General features: G+C 35.8%; 1 protein-coding gene across 4 annotated transcripts in view; it reads right to left on the reverse strand.

Annotated features, from left to right (window-relative positions):
* Window positions 1-5,254: 5,254 nt before the first annotated feature.
* Slmap (Sarcolemma associated protein) overlaps window positions 5,255-19,366 on the reverse strand; it is an 89,362-nt gene continuing 75,250 nt past the window's right edge. For 3 of the 4 annotated variants that reach the window (XM_089094272.1, XM_089094270.1, XM_089094269.1), the window contains exon 16: window positions 5,255-9,785. In XM_089094272.1, coding sequence (XP_088950398.1) covers window positions 9,690-9,785 — 96 coding nt within the window. In that variant the 3' untranslated portion in view covers window positions 5,255-9,689. Of the gene's footprint in view, window positions 9,786-17,788; window positions 17,913-19,366 lie in introns of all 4 variants that reach the window. The other variant, XM_089094271.1, reaches the window with a different exon arrangement.

Consider the following 19,366-nt stretch of genomic DNA (forward strand, 5'->3'; position numbering starts at 1 on the left):
TCTATCTATCATAGGCACCCGCAGGGGGAGTGGGCATGCTCCCCCCCCCCCCTGGAATTTAGACCAGAGTAGGAAGAGAAACAGAGGTATAACAACTAATCAAAGAAAAATAATTTCTTATTATTGTTTTGTCTTTAAGAACTGCTATGAAACTTGTTTAGAATCAACTTGTTTAGATTAACTCAATATAGGTCATTCATTATCTATCTAAACGAGACCAAAACTGGAACCCGATTTAGGGTGTAGAGTAAATACTCTCAAGGGCATTCTTATGCCCTAGCAATAGTGCGACAAGCTTAAGAAAGCTTACCGCATTTTGGAATTAATAAACAAAGAAAGTTTTATATATATACAGCGTCGTGCCCTACCAGGAGTCACTTTGGTCTTGGTTTTTGCTCATATTTTGTCAAGCTAAAAACGTGGGTCTAATTTTTTTTTATTAAGTCTAATCATCCTGTGTCTATTCCATTGGTTGTATCCTATTAAGTCTCATCCTATTAGGAATTTTGCTTGCTTTTCTTTGATAATAGTGAAACTTAACTTTTAGCTTAAACACAAAGGAGAATTTAGTGGAGTTACCAGAATTTGTAAATTAAAAATATTGATCTTTTAATAAATCAACAAATAATTCATATCTAATCAACAAATAATTCTAAATAAATTACAAATAAATGGCTTAAATTGAATAGTAAAACTGATAATAATTAGTAAAATAGTAAACATTCTTTTTTTTATAGTAAAAATCTTGGTTTTTCTATACCGGTATAGAATCACATTTTTGTACCACTCACTGTTTGAAATATGATCAGTCTAAAGGTATCATGATCAGCCTGGTGGCCGGCGTTTACCCCCACCCCCCTGGAAAATAGCTCCCCTTGGAAAAAAAGGCTTTCCAAATTTGAGAATTTATTTTATCTCCGCTATTCTGGTATCTGCCCCCCCTGGAAAATTTTCTGCGGGCGCCCTTACTATCTATATTATTATCTATACTATAACTATTATCTATATATAAAATTGTTGCTACTGTGATTGAGCACCACAGAAACGACTGGATAAAATAAAATAAAATTATTTTGTTGCGAAATAATCCTCTTGCTTGTCTCCACTGCTGTAATTCTCCAAGATCTTGCATTAATCTAGTCCCCTAAACTTCTCATGTTTGGAAGAACAGAAAAACAAACAATAAAATATGTGAAACGAAATATGATTGTCAAATCGATAAGTGAGCTAAGCTTGTCAATATAAACATACTATACACAAAAGGACCAAAATAAAGATAATGTACAAAAATAGTCTAAAATGCTTCAAGACCAATAACATCATTTTATTCAATTAACGCAACATTTGAACTATTTATTAATTCGAACAGCACTGGACAAACAAATAAGTATTATACAATTATACAAATTTCTAAGCGACTAGAGCCTGAAGAACTTCATGGCGAATTGAATTAGTGGAATTTCAATTCGACTATAGTGCCAGCCTGGTTAGTAGATTTTATGCTAAGTAAATTTTCAGAATAAAATTTCTTAATTCAACTATTTTATTAATTCATTATGCTGCCTCTCTTTTGCTTCTTGAATTGGTGGGTTGCTTTTTAAAGTCAAATAAATCCAAAAGCTATCTAACAAAATTTAGACCTAAACACTAAAATGAGTATAGTGAAATAAAGTGGTCGGTTAGTGCAGATATTGCACCTGATTTTGATTATTTTCGATATTTCCTAAAGTTCTAACACTACTTCAAACCAACCACATACTTTTTTTTTTATAATTAAACGAACAATAACTGTATACTCCTTCATGTTAATTTATCTACAATTTTTTTCGAAAACTGCACAATAATTTTTACTGAAAATGGGCAAACTATCATTTTCCGAAGTGAAGAACAATCTAGATAGGTCACGACTTTGAGAAAATTCGTTTAGGGCCTTAATTTTGGGGAGAAAAAATTCCATATGAACGAAGTCACAAATATTTTATATTTGTGTACTATTGTCTACATCACATACTATATCACAAATATACATGCTAAGTATTTTAAGAAACAAATAACAATTTGATTTTTTTTTTTTTTTTTGATAGTACAGAATAATTTGTCGGTATGAATATACAAAAAAGGTTTGATGAATAAAATGAAAATTGTTTTGCGAAAGAGATTAAAAAGCTCCTTCTGTGCATGGACTCCCCCTATCACCATGACCAGAGCTCAACTCTGATGCCTCACAATTGAAGACGTCCTGCTTTTTATTTAACCCCATCTAGCTTGCTATTTTTTTTTGTTTAATTCCATCTAGGTTGTAATTTTTCGACAACCTTTCATCTTTCAAAGTGATACGTGACCTGCTAGTCTTAACCTTTCCCTCATAAGTCTTAGGGATCAAACCGCATTTTTTGCCGAGCTTGTGGTTTGATATACACAAAGTCAAAGGAGGACCTTAAAGGATTCTTAGACCCCAACTTACTATCCCTATAAATAGTACAAGAATTTCTCAACCACTGAGACAACAATCAAATTGGAATACCACTAATTGTGTAAAATCATACGATGGTGATTTCTTGGTAGAAAACAAAAGTTAAACAGAAACTGAGGTCAGGAGAGTAAGCCATACATTCAATGGAATTTACACATTTAAAACAAGGAAAAAAAATAACCAACAATAAGAAATTTTTGAAAATAGGTTATAAAATCTTTTTTTCAGTTGTAAATGAGCCAAATTCCAAATTCTTGAGATCGCCGTTTCTATTTTTAGAAGGAACATGCCTTAACTTAGTCGTAAAAATCTCTTATCCATACATAACCAATCAACTGAGGACAATCGAGGCGTGCGTATTTCGACAATTCGACAATGCGTAATCCATACATAACCAATCAACTGAGGACAATCGAGGCGTGCGTATTTCGACAATGCGTAAATTCGACAACGAATTTCAAATCATTTGCTCCTCGTCTTCCTGGACTGGGTTGACAATTTCCCAATCTTTAGTTCTTTCTTCTCTTCTCGTAATAAATTCTTAAGCTGGTATTGGTATTCGATGCACTCCTGGGCGGGCTTCCCGCTGTTCTTCTTCTTCTTCTTCCCGCTGTGCACGTCTCCTCGAATTCTTAAGCTTCTTCTTCAGACAATGTTATTGTGGCTAATGACTAAAAACTGAATCAGATATTGCCGTATTACATAGTCGCTGTTGTGTCGCAGAACTCACACAAAATACAAAAGCTTAAGTGCGGCATTTTCCCTCTTCTTCTTTTCAAACTGGATGATCATTTCATATTGCAAGACATTTGAAAATTGGTTCATTATAATATATATTAATCCGAAGTTATATACTAATGAAGTCAAATAATAGTTAACTTGAAGTTCCCCCTTTCAAGTGATTCTATTCTAAATTTTCATAGAATGAGACGGAAAAAAACCTATTGACAATATTCTTATGAGTGGATCCAGGTATTTGCGCAAGATTTTTTTTTCTGGTATGGAGGTTATATACAAATTGTGAACAAGTTTTTTGTTGACAACTTGAATGAGAAATGCCAAATTATTCAAGAAAACTTCGATTTCCGGTGGAGGGGGGAGGGGGTTTGGCTTAAGTCCCCCTCTTGTATACGGACTTACAAATATATTAGTGTTTTAAATTGCAATTGCTCAATCATGATTACTAAATTGAGAATTACTTTTTGATGGATACTGAAAAAAAATAACAAAAATTTGAGCTTTGTTTCAAGAGCTTTGTAGCGATAAGCAACTTGCTTTAAGCTGTGTGTTCAAATAAGCAATACACATATTCTAAAACTACCCATTGGAGATAAACCAGTGTTACAATGTCAGTCAAAGAAAGGCAAGACTTCCCACAAATGTGTAAATTTCAATAGTTACATCAGTAATAAAGTTTTGATAATATGGAAAAAGAAAAAAAAACAAATCTTATAAAATCTAAAATAGGGCATCAAAAAATACCCAAAATACAATACAATTTACAGCTGAATCTTTATACAAACAGTTATTTGCGCCATGAAAAAAGGAAGTAAAAAAATATATATAACTGTAAAATGCAGTTATATATATATTTTTTTTACACACAAATCGGCAAGATTTGAATGACGCCTTAATCAAAAAGCAATTTAAACTCAGCTTAAGCTCAGTAGCCGAACCTTGGCTTGGTAATCAAAACTAACAGTGTAATAGTCAATCGAATGCTATCAGAAACAAAAATCAGCAATAATAAACACTTTTTCGAGCATCCTTGGAAACTACAAAAAATCTGATTAATAGCACATAAAAACCCGAAAGTCCGAGGCCATTTGTATAACATTATATTCGACAGGAGCTATGAATACAACTAGCCATCATTGCACATTAACTTAGATTAAGACACTTAAGCGAAACTATTAAAGAGTCTCAAACTTGTTTATTTTATAAAACAAGTCGCTTCGGCAACAGTGTTTCATGATACTCGATGAAAAAGATGCCACCACATGGACGAACGTTCGGCTTACTTCTGTTTCGGATCAGAGATAAATCACTTTTTTTTGGCTAGATTTTATCTAAAGTAAATAGTTTTTTTTCCATAAATTTTTAAGGAGAATTTTAGAAAATTTTGCTCTCAATCAGATATATCAGATGAAATTCAAATAGCTACGATACTTGGTAGTTTTAGCTGGACAAAGTTTGCCATAATTCGGTCATATCTTAGATTATTCTCAATATCGCACTACTGTTGGAGACAAAAGACATTACTGATAAGTTAAAACACACTGATAAATCGCTGTTTCAGTATATAAAAAAGGTCAAAGAGAAACTGGCTACAGTAGCTCAAAAGACTTTACTTCAAGAAACTGCTGCTAACAGCTTTAATAAAGCCCAGCTGTGGCAATTCAAAAGGCTTTATGTTGCACAGCATAAAGTTTAAAGAGGCAGAACAAATAGAAGTTCAAATAGGGATAAGTCCTTTTATTAGACAGTAAAATTAGATACATGAAGTTCTGAATATTTCGACCACATACATCAGTGATTGTTATCAGCAGCTAAACTAATTATTGCAATTAAAACAAACTATATTTGTACAGAATAAAATAATTAATTCCGGGTCACAGAAAGTTTCCGGTTCATTGACTGAGAGGGTTGCTGTTCCCCCTCAGCCTCATTTGGTCCAAGAGCCCTGTCAATAAACCCTCTCAGCCATTGAACCGGAAACTATCTGTGACCCGGAAGTAATTATTTTATTCTGTATAAATATAGTTTGTTTTAATACTTTAGTTTACTGCTGATGACGATCATCGATAAGTGTGGTCGAAATATTCTTTTGTATCTGTTTTTCACTGTCTAATAAAAAGACTTATCCCCATTTGAACTTCAATTTGTTCGTCATAAAACGGCATTGTGGTCTTCGAAAAAAAAGGGCAGAAAATTGAGAAATGAGTTTTTTTTACTGTTATTGGGGGTTCAGTGAAGGCATTTTGGATCTCTGTATTTTTACTATCCATATACCCCTCTCCCCCCAACAAAACTAAATTGGTTCTCATAAGTCACCAAAAATTAATGCCAACATAAAATTAACGATATAGATTGTGTGCTAATTATGGGCGTTAATTTCCAGGGAAATTTTGGCAGACTTTTTTAGGAAGGTAGTAAAATGTTTTTGTTATGTTATTTATGTGTATTATAATGAACTCTTCCTTCCTTCAAACCAATTTTCCTAGGCAAAATTGAGATTATTTTTGGTTTAAATCCACTCTTTAACTGTTGACGAGAAATTTGATTTTTATTTTATCTCTTTGAAGAAAAAACTTCAACATAATTTATGAAGGCTACAATTTCACTTAAAAGCCTAAACATTTTAGATATTTGTTTTCCAAAAAAACACCAAAAACACAGAACACAAACTTATTATCTCAGAGCATACATATTTAAGCTGTATAATTATCAGTAAATATAACTGAATGAACAGCAGAACCTGTATGAATTAAGATAAATGTTACACATGCTTGTTTTTCTATTGTTTACGAACCAACTGGAGGGAAAACTTAAATCCCCCGTGCTGTTAAATCCTTCCCAATTATTTGTCAGTGGTTTTCAACCATATCTCGAAAACCAAAGAAGATAAGAGAGAAGGGACTGGACAAATTGATCGAACTTATTCTACAGAGAGGACTGTAAATCAATGTTATACGAAGTTTCGCATAATACCTTTCTATTTTTAAAGACAAAATAGGGTAGAGTCTACGCCAAAAAGAATTGGAAATCTACAAGAGCTTGACCTTTGGTAATTTAGCACAAAAAATACGGATTAGAACTACCAGCGCCACTGACAATGTAGCGCCTGGCGACTTCATTAAAAAATTAGAAAAAAAAGATAGTTGAAGTATTAATATGAAACGTTATAGAATAAAATTTATATATAAGAAATGATTAGGTTCAATTGGAATGATTGGATTCAATTCAAGATCCAATCTGCATATAGTAGGCCTAGATTAGTGTGGGAAAATCTTGGCTGGTAAGTAGGCTGGTCGACTTCAAGGGCTTACAGAGACTTCGACTCTATTTTCTTTAGCCTTTCCCAAACTTTAAAGTACCTAAAGGACAAGTATGAACCAATATAGAGCAGGCTAAAAAAAAGTAGCAAAATAACCGAAAGCTAAATGGCATTGGCAGGGTTATATTCAGGAATTTCCTCGGGGGAAGGGGGGTGGGTTACGAAAAACTTTAAAAAACGCAAGAAAAAGTGTCTAAATGCATTTTTGCTACTTTTATATGAGCGGGACAAAAATTTTGGGGAGGGGAGTTCAAACCGAGTAACGAGTAACCCCTGCTTCTGGATAAGGTCCTGAGTAATCTTTCTTTTCACATATGGTACCAGTTTAACTTCTAAGTTTCTCATACTCTTTGGTCCACATTGAAATGACAATCCGCGCAGTAAAATGCAACGATAAATATAGAAGAGATAGAGCTAGAGAAGAGTTATAAGCTAGACTTCTTTTCTATTAGAAAAAAGGATAACCAATAATATATTTTCTGTATGCGAACATTTTCACAGGCAGGGAGTAATTACTGGTCAATAACAATGTTTAGCAAGTAGTGGGCAGTAAGATAGCTGAACACTGACGTAATGAGTCCGAAGACCCGAATTAATTATTAAAAAAAGAATAAAAAGAAAAAAGCCAGTCAGTAATATTTTCCGGGCCAAGTAACCATTCTTAGAGGCTGGGATACCGTTTCAGCATGTCTGAGCTTAAATTAACTCTAAAATCTATTTGACAAGTAAGATTTAAAGCTCAACAAATGATTTCCGCTTTGATGTATAAAATAAATTGGCATGCAGACGTGCTTCACTGTATCCTATGACTCATGTTTTCCCGAAAGATTCATTCTTAGTAGAAACAAGTCAGGTCTAATAAGGACTGAAAAATTAGCCTACTAGAGAGCATGGATTAAAAAAAAAATTCTTATGATTTTGCGCTAAAGAAAAATTTCCAAATTTTCCAATGCATTCGGGGCGATTCTCGCATTTGGAAGTTTCATGAAACTAAGTTGTAACATGCGGAAATTGTTTATTGAAATTTCAGCGTTAAAAGTTTATGGTATAAGCATTGACACTTATATTGTTTATTAAAAATATTAGTCAATTGATAATTTCTAGCAAGCACTGGGCAGAAAATTAGCTGGACATAGACATACTGAATTCAGATTTGCAATAAGTATTAAAACAACAACAAAAAAGACCACTTAGTCAAGAAGAGATAACAATACCTAATATTATTTAATATGAGAAAAACGCACTTCGTTAATTAAACTTTTAAACACAAAGCATTAGAAAAGCTATGGGTCTTGAATGCTTGCAGAGTTTTCAGGAAAATATAGGCTCTTCTTGGGAATATGGGTTAAAATATAAAAATATGTAATTTTAGCACCGTAATTATTCCAGTAGGGGTTCTTACTGATCCGTCTTAGGAATAAATTCAATTCAGAAATAATATTAGGGGATACCCACATCCTCTGGTAGGAGAGTTACACTAGTCAAATCGGATTTTAAAAGAATTATTTGACTTTCCATAAGACAAAACGATTTTTGTTTGCTATTTGGGGTCTATTCTGAATTTTAGGGAATGTCCATGTTTATGTTAAATTAGCTGGAGTTAATACTTCAAGTTGTTTAAAAATCAAACACTCTGATACTGCACAATTTAATCAATCCGTCAATTTACGAAAAGTTAGAGGGGGAGGGGAAATGCATTTTTCAATGTGTAGGGAGGGGGAGAGAAATTTGTCCTTTTTATTTTTAATGAAAATACAAAAAACAGTTTTTCAATACAAATACCCCAGAAAATGATTTTTCAAAATCTAGCAAGGAGGGCAGGAAATCTAGCAAGGAGGGCAGGAAATCTAAAGGGGGTCAGCCCCCCCTCCCGAATTGAAGCCACTGAGCTTAATAGAGAGCTTATTGGAAATCTTTTAATCATAATTCGCAACCTTTAAATTCAGCACAGTCAAAATACAATAACAATCACAAGATTACAGAGTTTACAAATCCACATATTTAGAGGATAAGTCTCAATAGCAGAACGGAAAAACCCTTCCTCCGGATGGGCACCAAGTGAGAATACCTTGTGTCCAAAGACAGCAAAAATGGACTAGGGGTGAATCTAGCCCAAGATACTTCGCTGAAACTGATTTTCCAGGCGGAATGTGCATTTTAACGTTATACGGTGTTTACGGGCTCATTATTTTCTATCCTACGCTACTCAGGGATTTTCATTGTCACCAGATGCCTATTATAAGAAGGTCCAGTCATGAAGCAAGAATACGCCCAAGACACCATTTTTCAATCAAGGATTCACTAAGTGCGCTATTTAAGAAAAAGGAAATACACTCATTTGAAGACAGAGACAAAAGATACCTGATGCAGAAGTCCAACGGGCTTATTTTTCAGCGTTAAAAAGGGGTGTCTGGTATTAGACGTGCCTAGAAGCTATTTATAATAATTTTTGAAGTGTGTTCAGGGCCGGGTTTAAGTCTTTGGCGCCCCTAGGCCCAAACGATTTACAGGGAAATCCCCGAAAATTTGGGGATTATTAGTGTTTAGTTTTTGCGTCCCTCGGCATTGTGCCCCCCCCCCCTAGGCCTTGGCCTATGCCTTTTGTTTGTGTTTGAAGAACGCCACGTACAATCACCCAAAAAAAACACTCAAACCGGGCGAATGTGCCTCATGTGGCACCGCTGGTGAATATTACGAAAAATTTACATAGCTCCTGTAACGGCTTTGAATTTAAGATATATTTTGTTATAGTGCCTTAGGATACAGGATAGTTTCCAGCTAGAATTGCAAAAGTTCTCGAATATTTTGTATATCTCTCAAGAAAAATTCTTTATATAACGCTGTATAACTGTACCAGGCCAAGTTCTAAAGTTATTCAAAGTTATAGTTTCCAAGGTGCTCAAAGTAATTCACAATTAAAGACTATTTAAAATCCAATGAAACAAAATTAAATACTCGAATAGCACTAAGAATTCAAAGCAAAAAAAAAACATAATAATTTTAGACATCCCTTGCACACAACCGATGGCACATTTTGTACGCACTTACGCAATGATGATTCCTCCAGAAAGCTGAGATCACAAGTCACCGCACTGTAGAACCAAAATCAAGGTGGTAATTTTACACTGGATATATGAGGAAAATGGCGTAAACTGCAATTTAGCTTGTGCAAAAATGACGCATAGGCGTCAAGTCTATCAATAAAGATACGATAACAATAAACAAAAAAGGCCAAAGAAGTTGACTGATTTTCACCTAAAAATAAAGAAATTGTTTTATTAAAATAAATTTATGCATATTTTCATTGCCAATCCCATTTATATTCTGGAATCAGGAAATAAATCATTAAATGAACTGCGATTATCAATTTTGAATATCTTAAAGTTCTCCTATTCATGCAGAAACAAATTGCATTGAATGCATTGCATTCAAAATACTTATTTGGACCAGCTGCTGCGTTTTACCCTCGAAGAGGTGGTCAGTAGCCTACACCTCGGCACAAGGGGTGGTGGCGAGATACTCGTTGTAGTGCCTCAGAGAGTCGAGGGCATAAATAGTAGCCTACTACAATTGATTTGAATCATCGCTCAGCAACTGGCCGTCCTCTCCAATGTCTGACCATAATGTTAAGTAAGTAATAACTGCCAAAATTATACCTGTGGATCAATCCAAGGAGTCGATTATGTCACAAAAAAAGGTCCCTTGAGAAGCAACCTGCGGCGGGAGAAAGAAAGTGAAACCGGTGGAAGGTGGAAAGAAGAACCGGCGGTGGACCGGTTGTGAGGATCAAATCCTGCTTACCGTTAATGGCTGGCGAAAGGCGGTGTTTCTCCCCTCTCTTTTCAGGGACAAATGATGCCTGAAAATGCAGGTCGGAACCTGGTATTAGAATCTATGACGTCTAAAATAGGAATGTCTCTAAATAGGAACAAACTCCGTTTGTTGAAGTACCAAATTATTTAAAAACACAACCCCTGACTAAAGTTCTATCGAACGCTTACTTTGTGGGAAACGCAGAATGAACGAAGCTACAAATTAGACGAATCGCCATGCACGTTTTTACAAGAAGCAGTTTTAAATTCCCCCATCAAAGTTGTCTTAAAATACTTCTTCTTCTTTTTATTCATTTTTATTTATTTCATATTCATCCTTTAAATTATAGGGTATTTTACCGCACGAAAGCAACTTATAACTTAGCTCATTAAATTCGAAGCAAACGTATACGCATGGTTTTTTTTCATTAACACTATTCCAATTGGATTATAGAACATGTTTATCACTTTGTCAAAAACTTTAACAAAATGAAATTCCTTCTATTCAAACATTCAACCTTTATATCTAGGAAGAAAAAAATATAGTTGTGTGATTGCCAAAATTGATTTTGAAATTGTTATAAGCATTTTCGAAATGAAACATTGAATAATAATTTAAAATATTGGATTTTTGATTCAAATTAATACATACATTGAACACCAGGACGGCTTTAAGCCCAAATCGGAATGTCGCTATTTGTCTAAAGACGATGATTTTGAGTAGAATTTTCAAAAGATACGTGTTTTACATCACATTAATTAAAAAAACTTTTTCCACAAAATAAGTTTTTCAAAGAAGAGTAAAGAACTCAATTAAACAAAAAATGTGCAAAAATAAAATCAAATAATCTACCAAGCGTGAAACTACCACAAATCAGCATCGATAAATAAATGAAACTCAAAACGAACAGAAATTACAATAAATAACCGAGTCAAACTCAAAACGAGCAGAAATTAACATAAGTTGGGCTCAAAACCTCTATGCCTTCCCAAGGCTAGAACATAATTTGCATTTTACTGAAAAAAATATAAATGTTTTTACTTTTATAACTTTAATAAATCAAATAATATTAAGATTTTGATTACTAAATATCAGTATATGTATATTAAACTGACAATGCACATTCACACTATAAAAATGTCAAACCGTCCAATCACTTTCGACTACTAAAAAGGGCACTAGGGCTTTCGATTTCCAATCAAATTAGCCCTTTTTGAGTTTCTACGACAACTCTTCCTTATGAACCACTTATATGCCCCCAGCGTATGAATTGCAACCCTGACCCTAAGGGCTGTGAAGGTGGTTGTCATCCTCTAAGACCTAATTTCCAGAACTTTTAACTACGTTAAACAACATGGCTATATAAAAATTTTGATTGGATGTGTCTGGAAAAATGGTGGGCGTGAGAGGGGCGTTAGTCTTTCTCCAATCACTTTCAACTATTAAAAAAGGCAAAAGCCCTTTCAATTTCCAATCAAATGAGCCCTTTTGAAGTTCCTAAGACAACGCTTTTAATAAAAACCCTCTATGCCTCCAGGGGACAACTTATAACCCACACCCTGTTGTCTGGGGGGAGGGGGGTTGTCATCCTTAAAAACCTAATTCACAAGATTTTCGACTACGTTGGACAAAATGGCTATATGAAGATTTTGATTAGAGGTCTGTGGGGGACTGGTGGGCGTGAGAGAGGTTAGTTACCGTCCAATTCAACTCTTTCAACTATTAAAAAGGGCACTAGCCCTCTCAATTTCCAATTGAATGAGCCCCTTTTGAAGTTTTTATCATAGAATCTCTATCATCAAAAACCTTATATGCCCCCAGGGCATAACTTACAACCTTCGCCCTTGGGATTTTGGGGGGTTTGTCCTCCTTAAATACATAATTTCCAGAACTTTCAACAACGTTGAACAAAATGGCTATCTTTAAAAATTGATTGAATGTGTTTGGGGAAATGGAGGGCGTAAGAGGGGGGGGGGTTAATTAATCTCCACTCACTTTCGACTATTAAAAGGGCAATTTCAATTCACAATCAAATGAGCCCCTTTTGAAATTTCTACAACAAATTTCTATATAAACCTTATATGCCCCCAGGGCATAACTTAAAACCCTTGCAGTGAAAGCTCTGAAGGGGTTATCATCCTAAAAGACCTAATTTCCAGAACTTTCGAATACGTTGAACAAAAATGGATATCTCCAAATATTGATTGGATTTGTTGGGGGAAATGGTGGGCACGAGAGGGGGTTTAGTTGCCCTTAAATTACTTTCGAATATTAAAAGGGCAATAGCTCTTTCAATTTTCAATTCAATAATCCCTTTTGTATGTTTTTACAACATCAATTTCAATAAAAACCTTACATGCTCCCAGGGCATAGCTTACAACCCTACCTCTGAGGGTTCTGGGGGGGAGTGGTTATCATCCTTAAAGAACTAATTTCAAAATCTTTCACATACGTTAAATAAAGTAGCTATTTCAATGCTTTGATTGGATGTGCTTGGGGAATAGGGGGGGGTGAAAGTTGCCCTCAAATAACTTTCGACTATTAAAAAGGGCACTAGCCTTTTGAATTTCCAATCGAATGAGCCCTTTTTCAAGTTTCTACGACAAACATTTCAATAAAAACCTTATATGCCCCAGGGCATAACTTATAACTCTTACCCTGAAGACTGGGGGAGTGTCCTGATCAAAGGTATAATTTCCTGAACTTTAAACTGCGTGGAACAAAATGACTATCTAAAAATTTTGATTGGATATGTTTGGGAAAATGGTAGGTGTGGAAGGGGTGTTAGTTACCTTCCCATTATTTTTCACTATTAAAAAGGACACTAGCCATTTCAATCTCCAATCGAATGAACACTTTTTGAAGCTTCTATGAAGATACGTTCATTGGCAACCTTATTTGCCCCCAGGTCATAACTTAAAACCCTTGCACAGAAGGTTTTGGGGGGATATCCTCCTCAAAAACATAATTTATATCCAGAAATCAACAACACTGAACAAAATGTCAATCTAAAAGTTTTGATTGGATGTGTTTGGGGAAAAGGTGGGCGATAGAGGGGGTTAGTTGCCCTCATAAAACTTTCTACTATTAAAAAGGGTACTAGCCCTTTGAATTTCCAATCGAATGAGCCCTTTTTCAAGTTTCTACGACAAACATTTCAATAAAAACCTTATGTTCCTCAGGGCATAACTTATAACTCTTACCCTGAAGACTGGGGGAGAGTGTCCTGCTCAAAGGTAAAATTTCCTGAACTTTAAACTGCGTGGAACAAAATGACTATCTAAAAATTTTGATTGGATATGTTTGGGAAAATGGTGGGTGTGGAAGGGGTGTTAGTTGCCATCCCATTACTTTTGACTATTAAAAAGGGCACTAGCCATTTCAATCTCCAATCGAATGAGCCATTTTTGAAGTTTCTATGACGATACGTTCAGTAAAAACCTTATCTGCCCCAAGGGCATAACTTTCAACCCCTGCCCACAGACCTGTGGGGGAGCGGCTTCCTTAAAAACGTAATTTCAATTTGGAATTCCACAACACTGAACTAAATGGCTGTCTAAAAATTTTGATTGGATGATTTTGGGAGAAATGTTGCGGAGAGAGGGGGGCTAGTTGCCCTCATAAAACTTTCTACTATTAAAAAGGGCACTAGACCTTTGAATTCCCAATCGAATGAGCCCTTTTTCAAGTTTCTAAGATAAAGATTTCAATTAAACTTATATGCCCCCAAGGCATATCTTATAACCCTTGCTCTGAAGACTGTGAGGGGAGTGCTCAAAGGTATAATTTCCTGAACTTTAACTGCGTGGAACAAAATGGCTATTTCAAAATTTTGATTGGATATGTTTGGGAAAATGGTGGGCGTGGAAAGGGTGTTAGTTGCCTTCCAATTACTTTTGACTATTAAAACGGGCACAAGCCATTTCAATTTCTAATCGAATGAGCCCTTTTTGAAGTTTCTACGACAACGCATTCTATAAAAAACTTTATATGCCCCCGGGGCATAACTTACAATCCTTGTCCTGAGGGCTGTGAGGGGATTGTCATCCTCAAAGACCTAATTTTCAGAACTTTAAACTACAGTGAACGAAATAGCTATCTTAAAATTTTGATTGGAGGTGTTTGGGGGAAAGGTGGGCTGGAGACACGGGTTATTTACCATCCAATCACTTTCAACTATTAAAAAGGGCACTAGCCCTTTGGATTCCCAATCGAATGAGCCCTTTTGAAGTTTATACGGCAACACCTTCTATAAAAACCTTATATATCCCCAGGGCATAACTTACAACCCTTTCCCTGAGGATTGTAAGGGAGTGTCCTCCTCAAAAACATATTTTCTATCTGTAAATCAACTACACTGGATAAAATGGCTATTTCAAAATTTTGATTGGATGTGTTTGGGGGAATGGTGGGCGTGGGGAGGGGGGGGGGGTAGTTGCCCTCCAGTCACTTTCAACTATTAAAAAGGGCACTACCCCTTTGAATTTCCCATCGAATGAGCCTTTTTGGAAGTTTCTACGACAACGCCTTCTATAAAAACCTTATATGCCCCCAGGGCGTAACTTAAAACCTTTGCCCCGAGGGTTGTGGGGGAGTGTCCTCCTCAAAAAGATATTTTATATCTGGAATTCAACTACGCTAAACAAAATGGCTATCTCAAAATTTTGATTGGATGTGTTTGGGGGAATGATGGGCGTGGGGGGGGGGGCTAGTTGCCCTCCAATCACTTTCGACTATTAAAAAGGGCTCTAGCCCTTTGAATTTCCAATGTAATGAGCCTTTTTTGAAGTTTCTACGACAACGCCTCCTATAAAACCTTATATGCCCCCAGGGCATAACTTAAAACCCTTGCCCCGAGGGTTGTAGGGGAGTGTCCTCTTCAAAAACATATTTTCAATGTGGAAATCAACTACGCTGAACAAAATGGCTATCTCAAAATTTTGATTGGATGTGTTTGGGGTAATGATGGGCGTGGGGGGGGGGGTAGTTGCCCTCCAATCACTTTCAACTATTAAAAAGAGCACTACCCCTTTGAAATTCCCATCAAATGAGCCTTTTTAAAGTTTCTACGACAACGCCTTCTATAAAAACCTTATATTCCCCCAGGGCATAACTTAAAACCTTTGCCCAGAGGGTTTTGGGGGAGTGTTCTCCTCAAAAACATATTTTCTTTCTGGAATACAACTACGCTGAACAAAAAGGCTATAGCAAAATTTTGATTGGATGTATTTGGGGGAATGATGGGCGTGGGTGGGGGGCTAGTTACCCTTCAATCACTTTTAACTCTTAAAAAGGGCTCTAGCCCTTTGAATTTCCAATCTAATGAGTATTTTTTGAAGTTTCTACGACAACGCCTTCTATAAAACCTTATATGCCCCAAGGGCATAACTTAAAACCCTTGCCCCGAGGGTTGTAGGGGAGTGTCCTCCTCAAAAAGATATTTTCTATCTGGCAATCAACGAAGCTGAAAAAAATGGATATATCAAAATTTTGACTGGATGTGTTTGGGGGAATTATGGGCGTGGAGGGGCGGGGGGCTAGTTGCCCTCCAATACCTTTCAACTATTAAAAAGGGCACTAGCCACTCGAATTTCCAATCGAATGAGCCCTTTTCAAACTTTCTACAACAACTCCTTCGATATGAAGTGCCCAGGTATGGAGAAAAAAAAACAAAAAAAACAACACATTGTGCCCACATCGTTCTTTACTTAGGCAGCGCTAGCGCGCTGCCTATGATTGTATATGAAGATGCAGTTTTGTCAAATATTATATATATTTTTTTTTAAATCATTTATTTTTAAATATTTATTCTATCTTTAAATGCATGATGTCAATAAATTCCAAACAGATGTCTGAGTTGAAGAGAAGTTTTGAGCTGAAGAGAAGTCAATGTTATTCTCATTTTTATAATTAGTGGCTTTTTAGTCTTATTTAAGCGATATATTATTATCATTACAATGTTTTGGTACTTACAAAAGGCACTTGATATAACAATTTCCTTTCAAATGAGGCCTTGAACATCTCTCTATGATGTTTCAGCATCCCAGAAGCAACGATAAAAAAAAGGAGACACATCTTCGTATCCCGTGTGAAAGTGATTCTCCTTGTTGCTCAAGATAGGGGACTGTAACTCTCCTAAATGGAGTTTTCAGCTATGGCGAGTCTAATAGTGCTGGTTTTATTTCAATCCGACAACGTTTTGTGCGGTGTCAGGAGATTTTTCAAAATTCCCAAAATTTTGTTTTCTTAACGAACTTTTACCATTAAAATTAATCGAATTAATAGTAACCATTTCTGCATCAGCTTCAAATAGCGACTCTTCCTCACTCAACTGCTTTTTGCATAAAACGAATTTTTGAGTTTGCAGTTACTATGAGCTAGGGTTCGTTCTTACTGTTTTGCGAGTATTACTTTTCTATTTCAAAACACTACTACCACTACTGCTAGCAACTCACCACAGCACCAAGCCACCTGAGGCCAACAGCTACGCACGCTCTTCCTCCATCCCAACCTATTCAAAACCTCTCTTTTTACACCAGCCCACAAAGTTCCCATTTCCTTTAAATCTTTCTTTATAACGTCCTCCCACACCAGACGAGGACGACCTGCTTTCCGTTTAGCCCTAGACGGTTGGTCGAATAGAACAATCTTCGGCAATCTATCATCCTTCATCCGCAAAACGTGCCCTAGCCACCTCAACCTTTCTTTCATTATAGCCCTAGAGAGAAGTATTGAATCACATTTTTCGTATAGCCTATAAGTATCAATACATTTTTGACACATAATTAATATATGTATGGGACACCAGGAAGGGACTAAGCCAAATCAGAAAGCCACTACTAGGCTAAAGACGATCATCTTGAAGTATGGAGTTTTTGTACTGCACGTATTATTTCTATTTTTAAGAAAACCATTAGTATCAATATGTTTAATATATTTTGAGATACAAGTTGGTTTGGCAAAAGGGTCCTCTAAAAGGCGAGGTGATTATTAAATCATTACGAATCTTCAGCCCTCTTTGGTATATGAATTTATGCGCATGGTAATGAATTCGTACAGTCAAGGGCCGATCCAGAACGGGGAGGGCGAGCCCCCTGACTTCAAACAGGTTCACTATTGTGTAGTTTTCATTTATATATATACGAATGTGTCAGTCGCCAAAGGGCCCCTCTCCTCCATCCTGGCTGCAGCATTGCTTTGTACAGTTTTTGCTTAGATTTATATCAAAGCTGCCAAGACAGCAAAACCGTTAACATGTTGCCCCCCTCCCCCCCCCCAAAAAAAAAATTCCGGACCCGCCATGAGTACAAGAGTAGAAACCATGTCCAAAAAAAATTAATCGCTGGAATATTTAAAAGCGACGTTAATAAAACACCACATTAAAGAGCAACAGTAAAGAAAAAAAGAGAGACAAAAGAAAAAAAGAGACTGTAACCATTACATACCGAAAACAAAACACCAAAGCGTGCCATCAAAGCAGCCACTTTGTTAAACTTAATCAGAAGGCTTGAACGCAATCATAATGGCAAGGCAAACCAATAAAACGGGCAGTAAAACCCATCCAAAATTCTAAAAACAAAAATCAAAGATAACTAACAAACTAAACATGAATCAAATGAAAAAAAACAGAGAAAACAAAAAGGGAAAAGAAGAAGCAAATGAACAACAACCCCCAAACCCCTACTTCCCGCATCGGACATTCGGACAGCTATTCCTGGATAGACACATTTAAAATTTTTAAAAAAAAGTTGAATTTCGGCAATTACAACATCCTACACTACCACCCTCTAAAACTAGGACTAAATTTTATCAATAATTTTAGTGAAACTTCAAAAAAGCTGTGGAAAATATGCCCCTCCTCCCACATCCTTTGCAACCTAGACCAAGATTTAAAACATAGCAACTCTCATTTGAGGCTTTCTTTTTAATATTTTAATTAGAGTGGGCATTTTGGAACAGTTTTGAAGGTTTTTCGTAAAGATTCCTCCCAATCCTGAATATTTGGGTTCATATACCGATACATTGCGCAGTTTCAGAGTACACATGGAAATTATTGGAAGATCCAAGGTCCTTTTGAAGGTATTTAAAGGTTCTTAAAACAGGGTAGGTTTATATACTAAATAAGTGGATGTATGGAGCTTTAATTCTTTTTTTTCTACATAATATTTTCTAATGAGGGATTAAGAAACACAAGAAGTCTGTCGGGTTTCATGAACACTCCATCCATCATTTATAATATACATAAATTCTGTCTTTTAGGATGTTTCGAGGACTAGAAGAGGCTGCGAAGATGATGCAACGGCAACGTTTTTAAGAATAAATAGTGTGTCGTAAGGTCACAATAAAATTTACAAATAAAAACACTCAGCTAATAGTAAAGCTCAGTTTTAGCTAGAGATCAGAATTAACCATTTATAAAGGAAAGCCTTAATGATGGAACGAATTCACCATTTATAAGGGAAAGCCTTAATGATGGAACGAATTCACCATTTATACCGAATTTTGTCAAGGATTTTACCGAATTAGTGGTCAGAATTAACCATTTATAAAGGAAAACCTTAACGAGGGAACGAATTCACCATTTATACCGAATTTTGTCAAGGATTTTTACCGAAAAGAAAGCCTTAACGATGGAACGAATTCACCCTTTATACCGAATTTTGTCAAGGATTTTACCGAATTAGTGCTCAGAATTAAACATTTATAAAGGAAAGCCTTAATGATGGAACGAATTCACCATTTATACCGAATTTTGTCAAGGATTTTACCGAACTAGTGCTCAGAATTAACCATTTATAAAGGAAAGCCTTAACCGATGGAACGAATTCACCATTTATACCGAATTTTGTCAAGGATTTTACCGAACTAGTGCTCAGAATTAACCATTTATAAAGGAAAGCCTTAACGATGGAACGAATTCACCCTTTATACCGAATTTTGTCAAGGATTTTACCGAATTAGTGCTCAGAATTAACCATTTATACAGGAAAGCCTTAATGATGGAACGAGTTCACCATTTATAC

Source organism: Artemia sp. Qi Xiang Cuo, chromosome 9, assembly GCF_049724085.1.
Source record: "Artemia sp. Qi Xiang Cuo chromosome 9, ASM4972408v1, whole genome shotgun sequence".
Lineage (NCBI taxonomy): Eukaryota > Metazoa > Arthropoda > Branchiopoda > Anostraca > Artemiidae > Artemia > Artemia sp. Qi Xiang Cuo.